At 44.8% G+C, this 10,165-nt stretch overlaps 1 protein-coding gene across 1 annotated transcript; it reads right to left on the minus strand.

Moving 5' to 3' along the window:
• Window positions 1-481: 481 nt before the first annotated feature.
• On the minus strand, window positions 482-9,917 carry LOC310690611 (UDP-glucuronosyltransferase 2A1-like; the record flags this gene model as incomplete). The annotated part of the gene is made up of 6 exons (XM_083469940.1): window positions 482-814; window positions 2,555-2,774; window positions 4,223-4,310; window positions 5,286-5,417; window positions 7,593-7,741; window positions 9,158-9,917. 6 exons carry the CDS (start codon window positions 9,915-9,917, stop codon window positions 535-537), a joined length of 1,629 nt encoding a protein of 542 aa, XP_083326066.1. The 3' UTR covers window positions 482-534.
• Between the last annotated feature and the right edge of the window lie 248 nt (window positions 9,918-10,165).

Consider the following 10,165-nt stretch of genomic DNA (forward strand, 5'->3'; position numbering starts at 1 on the left):
AGATGTAAATAGATTTCTGTCTGTCTCTTTTCCCCTCCCTGAGGGAAGCAGGGAGGAGGGTGTGTCCCTCTCACGTTGAGTGGGATCGCCGATTTGTGACCTTGCCTGTAACCTGCCGGGAGACGCAGACGGGAAAGTCAACAAAGGATCTCAGCCGAATGCCTGGTGTGAGGCCAGTTACCTCTGACTGCGACTGAGAATCCTAACAGTCAGTTCTGTTCCTACCTCTATGTGGGAACAGATAGTCGCTAACCAGTGCCTAAGCAACCACTCACATACTGTAATTCAATAAACTCGTGGCCAAAATTATGCCAAAAACCGAAACAAAAACGATGTGTGAACGTGTTTTTATTCAGGGGTGCCTTGGGGGTCCCCGACACGCAAAGGTTGGTTCATTGTACATTCAATTCAGTTTAAAGTTGTTGCAAATGATTACAGCCTTTGAAGCAGATTTCCTGAAGGGGCTTCAGCACACTAAATCTGAGTGTACCAAATAACGCAAGTGAAACAATGATGGCTGAGTCCCGGGAGAAGCTACTCTGTTTTGGTTTTCCTAAGGACCCTGCCACATTTCCGACAACAAAATGAGCAGCATTTAACAGCAATGAATATGAAAACTGCCATGCAACCGATCAAGAAGGCAATGACGTCCAGGGAGTGATACTGGTACCAGGTCAAATGATGCGCAGCTACTCTCAAGTGCTTGGCACCTTTGTGGCGCATGACAAACTCAATCCAAAAGACAGCCCGGTCCAGCGGCTTTATCGGTTGGTCGTGGTGGATCTGCGACAGTCTCATTGCATTTTCCTTATACCTGGAGGATTGGATAAAGAAGGGGAGGGGGAAAGAGAGAAAAGGAAGGACAAATTGGAATAGGGCCCAAACTCACGTTTCCATTGCAGTTTAGCAGGTGTTACAAGTCGCGTTTGTGGTATCATGGATGTGGAGCTCGGAGCCCAAGAAAGAAGGAAAGGAACTTAAGAGTGTTGAAGAACCCCACTAGAGTCCTCATGAGACTCTACTGCGGAGAAAGTGGAATTGGCACCCCATGAAATGTCTGGTCCTATATGGGATTGCTTTAAAAAATATCTGACAAAATATGGTTCCAATAACAACACTGGGCTGTGTGCCTAGACTAACTTCACAGATATAAGGGAATTTTCTTTTTTAATAATGGAATGCGGATTACTTAAATGTAAAAGAAACATGGAAACCGCAAAGAGATAGAGGGAAGTCAATTAACATATAAGGGACTCGATCCAGTTGAGTGGAATAGAAAGAATGTGACGGTAAAGAAAAGAAAAGAAAAGATGGAATATGAAGGCAATGTCTTTCTAGGAATTTTGGATATAGAATATTCAAACTATGGTTTGTACTCTTTAAATAGTTTTGTGTATTTGACAAATATCTTTTTCTTTTTTAATTTTTATTTTCCTATTTTCTTTTATGTATTGTTTCTTTTGGTATATGTGGGAGTAAGGATTAATTTATTTTCTTTTTTTGTAAATTTTAAAAATGCAATAAAGATTGATAATAAAAACAATCAAAATGAACAACAAAGGGAAAGAAAGAAATGTCTGAACCTGGGAAGAGGTTCAGTGGTCTGTGGTTATATCTGGTTTGCAAAGAGAGGCTGAGTGGGTTTGCAGAGGAGCACCCACCTCTATGGTATTGGACACCCCTAGCCCAACACCTCCCAATGTGGAGCAGCCTCCAGCATCTCTTCCTATCAGTGAAGGGTGTCTCTCACCTGGAGAGGCAGCTGAAAGCAAAGACCGAGCAACGGGAGCTCACCCCTTCACAGGGATTCTAACCACTGACCTTCCAATTTGCAAGCCCTAGGCTCAGTGGTTTAGACCTTGAAGGTAAAGGTAAAGAGACCCCTGACCATTAGGTCCAGTCGTGACCGACTGGGGTTGCGGCATTCATCTCGCTTTATTCGCCAAGGGAGCTGGTGTACAGCCTCTGGGTCATGTGGCCAGCATGACTGAGCTGCTTTTGGCGACCCAGAGCAGCGCACGGAAATGCCGTTTACCTTCCCACCGGAGCAGTACCTATTTATCTACTTGCACTTTGACGTGCTTTTGAACTGCTAGGTTGGCAGGAGTAGGGCAATGGGAGCTCACCCCGTCGTGGGGATTCGAACCACCGATCTTCTGATCGGCAAGTCCTAGGCTCTGTGGTTTAACCCACAGTGCTCCCCGCGTCCCTTCGGTTTAGACCTTAAGAGGTCCCTATTTTCATTGGAGAATTGTTGGAGTGTATGGACTTATGTGACCCCCCAAGCCGAGGAGATAAGTAACTATACAACCTTTAGAAGACATCCGAAGGCAGCCCTGTTTAGGGAAGTTTTTTAATGTTTTTTTATTTATTGGAAGCTGCCTAGCGTGGCTGGGGTAACCCAGTCAGATGGACGGAGTAACAATTAAAAAAACTAGTATGACATCATTCACTCAAAATCCAAAGTGACAATGCAAAGGGGCTTTGAGATTTGGGAGAGAGGTTTTCTTTTAAAAATTGCTTGACATTTTAAATGGGAGGGTTGACCACTCACATGGGATTGTGTATCACAGCCTTCACAGCTTCCAACAAATCTTCTGCTTTCATTGTTTGAAGGTCCAGTTCCACAGCCATCCCCTTTGCCTTCATGTGTGCAATATTGTCATGCTGGTCAGAAAACAAAGGAATCCCCACTATGGGGACGCCATGGTAAATGGCTTCATAAATCCCATTCATCCCACCATGTGCTATGAAGGCTTTGGTCTTGGGGTGTCCTGGAGGAGGAAGATGAGAATCTGTTGACTATGGGATGGTAAAGGCAGGTTATTAAAGTTGCTAGAATTCAAAACTGACCCTTTCCAAGCACATAACAGCTTCGTAAAACAGAGAGAATTTGTAGTTCCAGATCTCCTGAATAGCTGAAAACACAAAGCACCAAATATTTGAGCTCGGCTAGCTTGCTCAGGTTTGGGCCAAGATTTGAAAAACAGCACTGTCTGAAAGCTTAGTTTTCCTTGGGATGGACCCAGGTATTTTCCCTGCCTCTTTCCCCTTTCCGCCAAGGATCCCAAGAAGTTACACCTGTGAGAAACAGGTGTGAGAAACAGCTGCTGGATGAGGGGTAATAACTTGATCCAACTGGGAATGGCAGAAGAAATATGATAACCAGGGGCTACCTTTGAAGGTGACCCGGAAACTGCAATTAATCCAGAATGCGGCAGCTAGACTGGTGACTGGGAGTGGCCGCCGGGACCACATAACACCGGTTCTGAGAGATCTGCATTGGCTCCCAGTACGTTTCTGAGCACAATTCAAAGTGTTGGTGCTGACCTTTAAAGCCCTAAACGGCCTCGGTCCTGTATACCTGAAGGAGCGTCTCCACCCCCATCGTTCTGCCCGGACACTGAGATCCAGTGCCGAGGGCCTTCTGGCGGTTCCCTCATTGCGAGAAGTTAGGTTACAGGGAACCAGACAGAGGGCCTTCTCGGTAGTGGCACCCACCCTGTGGAACACCCTCCCTTCAGATGTGAAGGAAATAAGCAGCTATCCTATCTTTAAAAGACTATCCTATCTTTAAAAGATTCTCCCCACCCAAGTGTTTCCAAGTACAGCAGGGGTCAACAAGGTTTACCTTACCTGGGATGGTTCACTCCAGCGGAGATCCCTTCGTGGGCTGGATCGCCTGCCCACCCGCGATTTCCGGCCCCCGTGTCTGCACAGACATAATTTCTGGCATCTACGTCTGTGCAGACGCAATTTCTGGCACTACAAAAGCGAATCCCCGCGCAGCGCTGTGCAGGTTTAGCGCAGTGCACGGGGACTCACTGAGTGGGCAGCTCGGTTCAGGGGCGGCTTGTGGGCCAGTTAAACGACCCCCATGGGCCTTAGGTTGCCAACCCCTGGGCTACAGCATGTGTGCACTCACCATTTTCCAGTTTGCATCTTCCCCTCTTCCCTGCCCAACACACACATTGCCAGTTCTGAGATTATTTTTTAAAATGATCCAAACTCAGCAATAAAACAGGCATAAGAGAATACAAGGGGCAGGGTGAAGCTACTGATTAGGAATGGAATAAATGAAGGGGAAGATGTTCATTGCTAGTATCTAGGGCTGTCATGACGTGAGTGAGGAAAGTGAGGATGGAGGAGAGATATTTCCTAGGAATTGGCAGAACTCTGCAATGAAGCCATAACTGCAACAAGCATGAGGTCTCTCTCTCACCGAGAAGATCATTTTGTGGGATCCAGTCATAAATCCTGGTGTTTTCTCCTAAGGTTTCTGGCCGTTTCCCTTTGTGGTGCCAAAGAACCTGGATTTGGAGGGGAAATGGAAAGACTGTTCTCTGTAGCTCAGGTTGCAAGGAAAACTGGGATGACCCCCCCCCCCCGGCATTCTACTCATCTTGCTTGGCTTTCAATCAGCACCACGTTGATCTGTAGGCTTCTCCAATAACTTGAGCTGTCCTTCTGGATTCTAATATGAATCATCAACACTGGCTGCTTAGCCACTTTCTTTAGTGACAGTATAATAATACAGTGGTACCTCAGGTTACATATGCTTCAGGTTACAGACTCTGCTAACGCAGAAATAGTGCTTCAGGTTAAGAACTTTGCTTCAGGATGAGAACAGAAACCGTGCTCCGGCGGTGCGGCGGCAGCAGGAGGCCCCATTAGCTAAAGTGGTGCTTCAGGTTAAGAACAGTTTCAGCTTAAGAACGGACCTCCGGAACGAATTAAGTACTTAACCCGAGATACAGCTGTATTGCACCATATTTCTGTACCACATCCGTGTCCCTGATATATAGTAGCCTAGTAGACAACTGAACAATACGGCATTTATATATTAAGAAAATATATAAGCTACATTTAAACAATCAAGTATGTTGACTTCAGGCTATGTTGGACTGTTCTGACTCCATATTTCCCCTCACTGAGAATTCATAATGTATGAGTAAATCTGAAAAAAAAGATTCAAACTAAAAGTTATCCAGAGCTAATTCCATCTGCTCCTCAAAGCAGACCTTAGGGAGCCTATTTTCTCCTCTCTGAATTATTTTGCATTATTCTACATCTCATAACAAGTATTAGGCTAGGAGTAGCCTCATCGCCTAAGCCTGCTCTCATTTATTTAAGTAGGAGTAGATTTCAAGAAAAGCAAGTCTTTAAAACGTCTGTTGTAAAAGCATGCAATTTCACAGCCAGGGTAAGGAAATCAGGGAAGCATTTTCACAAGTCCACTATACAAGTGAATTGTTATTTTATAACCAAATGACATGAACACTGACCTTCTGTGGAAGTTGGCTGAGTGCCGATGCAACCATGTTACTCTTTTCATCTGTTAAGTTTGGGAAAAAAGTGCCCAGAGAAAACACGACAATGCCGTGTTCCCCTGAACTCTCGACAAATTCTTCCATTTCCTGTCAAAAGATTAAAAGCATTCTTTATAAACCAACAAACCACCTTCCTCCATGTCTTTGCCATGTGAACCTGATGCGTGAATTAGAAATGTTAATGTTAACACTTCAAGTTGTGCTGGACTCGTGAGTGAGATGGTGGTATTTAAGGTCCAGTTTCCAAACTGTGTTTCCAGCATCTTAGAAGGAGATTCCAGTGCCCTTTAGGACTGAGGAGTTACAGGTTGTGTGTTCAGTCAGTCCGGTTTCTCTGTGCTGAAGGAGCGTCTCCACCCCCATCGTTCTACCCGGATACTGAGGTCCAGCACCGAGGGCCTTCTGGCAGTTCCCTCACTGCGAGAAGCCAAGTTACAGGGAACCAGGCAGAGGGCCTTCTCGGTAGTGACGCCTTCCCTGTGGAACACCCTCCCACCAGATGTCAAAGAGAACAACAACTACCAGGCTTTTAGAAGACATCTGAAGGCAGCTCTGTTTCGGGAAGCTTTTAATGTTTGATGTATTATAGTATTTTAATATTCTTTTGGAAGCCGCCCAGAGTGGCTGGGGAAGCCCAGCCAGATGGGCGGGGTATAAATAATAAATTATTATTATTATTATTATTATTATTATTATTATTATTATTATTATTATCAGAAAAAGCAGAGCTGTGCTCCAGGAAATGTTCCAGGAATGTATGTCCCTTCTAGAGAAATCTGAAATGGTGTCCCTGGATTGACACGCAAACAATAATATCTCCCCCCCCCCATTAATTAAATTTGATTACCACCCTTCATCCATAGATCTCAGGTTGGTTCGCATCATAAAAAACAACAACACAAAACACATAATAGAAACAAGAACAAAAAAATCCAATAACCGCTCTGCTCCCACAAACACATTTTAAAGGGTATTGGATGTTAATCATGTTGGGATTTCATTACTCCGTTGCTGGATGTGTGATTGTTTTCATCACATGTCTGTGTTGACATTCCATACTATTGGAGTCATGAGAACGGAAGTTCAGTTACACTGTTTTGTTATGTGTGTAGTACTATTGCTTTTAGTCTGTTCTCTCTCAGAGAAGAAGAAGGAGAGAGGAGCCATGTTTTCTTTATCCTGTAACACTTGTATATAATAAATTAGCTTAGATTCCACACATCAAATGCCTAGCTTCTGCTTGGACTCTGCTCTCGGATTGTGTGCATATATCTTCGGATATGTGTCACAGAAGCACTTCGTGAAAGAAGAGTGAATAATCATCCCGAGGGTTGCTTGTGGGGGAGAACGCAGATGCCTGGCATTTTCCAAGTTGGTTCAAGAAGCCCAGTGCGGTTTAACATACCAACAAATCAATCAAAGGCCTGGTTGAAGAGGAATTTTTTGCCCGGCACCTAAACGTGAATAATGAAGATGCCAGACAAACTTCCCTTGATCTATCCTTCCCTCATTCTGCCACTCAGAATGTCATACCAGACTTCACCCCTTGATAAGACTGCCTGTGTCTTCAGATTTGAATGCTACGATGCTGCCAATCATCTTAGAGTCATGGTTGCTCTTTATTTAGAGCAAGATTAGGAAATCAATCCATACCTCCTCCACATACAATAAAAAGTTCCTAAGACAGCATCTTAAAAAGCAGACATCACCTTGCCGACAAAGGTCCATGTTGTTAAGCTATTCTTATGTATGGAAGTGAGAGCGGGACCATAAAGAAGGCTGATGGCCGAAGAATTGATGCTTTTGAATTATGGTGCTGGAGGAGACTCTTGAGAGTCCCATGGACAGCAAGAAGATCAAACCTCTCCATTCTGAAGGAAATCAGCCCTGAGTGCTCACTGGAAGGACAGATCGTGAAGCTGAGGCTCCAATGCTTTGGCCACCTCATGAGAAGAAAAGACTCCCTGGAAAAGACCCTGATGCTGGGAAAGATGGAGGGCACAAAAAGAAGGGGACAACAGAGGACGAGATGGTTGGACAGTGTTCTTGAAGCTACCAACATGAGTTTGACCAAACTGCGGGAGGCAGTGGAGTGCCTGGAGTGCTCTGGTCCATGGGGTCACGAAGAGTCGGACATGACTAAACAACTAAACAACAACAACTTGTCCTCGCCACCACACGCCCTCCCCTTTCCTGGTGGTGTTTTGTAGGAGAACCAGGCACGATTACCATGACCAGTTGACAGGCAAAGGAGGGAATTACCTCTGGCAAAGGCTTGGCTGGCTTCAAGTGCAGACCCCCCACAAATTGAAAATTTGGTAGGAAAGGCCGCGGAAATTCGAAGTCCCAGTAGGTGCGGACCAACCAGATCTCTGCTTTCCCCATCGCTTCACATAATGTTGTGGGTCTCCCTGTTGAACGAGGGAAAGGGAATGAGTTTAAATGCAGCTTGTATTTTCTTTACAGATATGAGGGCTTTAGCAACCTTGTTTGCCAAAATACAGGAAGCTGGATTCCACATTACGTTTTAACTATATACTGTACACCTGGAAAAAAGAAGAAAAGAAATATGGACAGCAACTGGGGACTGAGTCTGCAGAAATATGTGTTATGCTACACATTTGTTCGGAAGCCAGAACTGGCTATGGCTCCTTCAGAGATATTCTTTCAGTGCCAAATCCATATTTTCTCTTCTATAGTATTTAGAATAATCCTTTCCTCTGAAGCCAGAATTGGTAGCTGAATGTGAATCAGTACCAGTCTCACTCTCCCCAATCTGATGTCCTTCAGGTTCTGGCTGGGGCGTATGGAGGTTTTAGGCTGAAACGCTCCATTAGACTGAATTTTTCAATTTGCGATTTATTTTTAAAAGTTACTGCAAAGAAATTACCAGCATTTCAGTGCATATTTTATTCCAACGCACACATTTTTGTGTGGCAGCTACCCTATTGTGTGTTGTTGTTGTTTTGCAATTTCCTCCATTATAATACATTTTCATAAGGTCTCCTCACTGATGTATGCATTCTCATGCCTGCTTCATTTAATGTCTCGTAATTTCTTTTGTATTGGTTATTTTCTAGTTAGTTGCTCATGGGTGGCGCTGTGGGTTAAACCATAGAGCCTAGGACTTGCCGATCAGAAGGTCGGCGGTTCTAATCCCCGCGACGGGGTGAGCTCCCGTTGCTCGGTCCCTGCTCCTGCCCACCTAGCAGTTTGAAAGCACGTCAAAGTGCAAGTAGATAAATAGGTACCGCTCTGGCGTGAAGGTAAACGGTGTTTCCGTGCACTGCTCTGGTTCGCCAGAAGCGGCTTAGTCATGCTGGCCACATGACCCGGAAGCTGTACACCAGCTCCCTCGGCCAATAAAGAGAGATGAGCGTCACAACCCCAGAGTCGGTCACGACTGGACCAAATGGTCAGGGGTTCCTTTACCTTTACCTTTAATTTCTTTTGTATGGGTTATTTTCTAGTTAGTTGCTTATAGCAAATCCTTAATAAAAAGAGTTTTAAAAAGAGCGAAGTTCTTCAAGATCAATTTGAATTCAGGGAGAGTTGCCCAGAAGGGAGAACAATTTGATGGAGCAAGAGGGAGCAAGGCAGGTGAGATCTGCTCCTTTCCTTACAGGTGGTCAAGTTTGGTAGTGTCTATTTCCAGCTGACCGTGGCTCTACACAACCTCAGGATGAGGCCTTTCCAGTCCTGCTACTAGGAGGTCCTTTCTAACCGGCCATGCCAAGGACTGAAGTTGGAATCCTTAGCCTCTTTAGAGCATCTACTCTACCAAATAATAATAGCACTTTGGGAAGAAGAAACAAAAACAAGCTTACCTAAAACCTGACTGTAATAAGAGTCCCACTCTCCAAACCAAGTCTGGAAAACATGGTCTTGCAGATGGTAAGATATTACGTTTTTCACCCTTTCTCCAAATGACATTCTGTCTGTGAGCTCAGACAAAACAGCCGGAACATACGAAGGAGGGGAAGGTAACTTCGCACAGTGTCTTTCTATGGTTGAGGCTGGCATGTACCTCAAGGTGTACATAAATGGGATGCCCAGTTTCAAGGCAATCAGGTCGCCACCGAACGCCACAGGGTCTGAAAGAAGCACATCGTATTTGCTCTTTGCCAGGCGGGCCATGAGTTCCTTATTGGCCAGAACCGCTTCGCATATGTTCTTCTGTAAGTCAACAAATTTCCCCACCCCTTTCCCCAGCTCTTTGTAAAACCTGTAGAAGGTCAGAGTGGTTGGCTTGTTGTTCACCCATGCCCATATGGCGTTCGAGAAAATGGAATCAACCTCATCCTTTCCAAAGGACACTGGAAATACCTCAAACTTAGCCGCTGATATATCATCACTGGGTTTGATTAAGTGTGCTGACGTTGGAACTAGAATGCTGACGTTGTGACCTCTGTGTAGCAGTTCTTGAATGATGACCTTAACATTTAGCCAGTGACTGGCTTCCGCTGGCCAAATAAGCACATTCCCACAGGAAATGTTTCCTATTAAGGCAACCTGAAGTATTAGTAGCTGAATCACAACCACTGTTGCTGAGGCAGAGGACGCAAGACACTTTTCTGAGGCAGCCATATTTCTTCTATCACTCCACAGCAGAGGAAAATTATTCAGCGTTTTGTTTGTGTGAGAAACCTCCCGTCCCAAGTTTTCCTTTCACAGAAGACTTTTCACCAAGTGTGTTGAGTCAGGTTTTTTTTAACTCTCCAAGCAAGCAGAACGCTGTCACTGAATATTTCTGAAATGAAAAGACAAATGGCACAGCTTTCCTCCATCACTATTTCCGACAAAAATCATAACCTGCCCATACAATTTCGGATCCA

The sequence above is a fragment of the Podarcis liolepis genome (assembly GCF_965112155.1).
Source record: "Podarcis liolepis genome assembly, chromosome: 13".
NCBI lineage: Eukaryota > Metazoa > Chordata > Lepidosauria > Squamata > Lacertidae > Podarcis > Podarcis liolepis.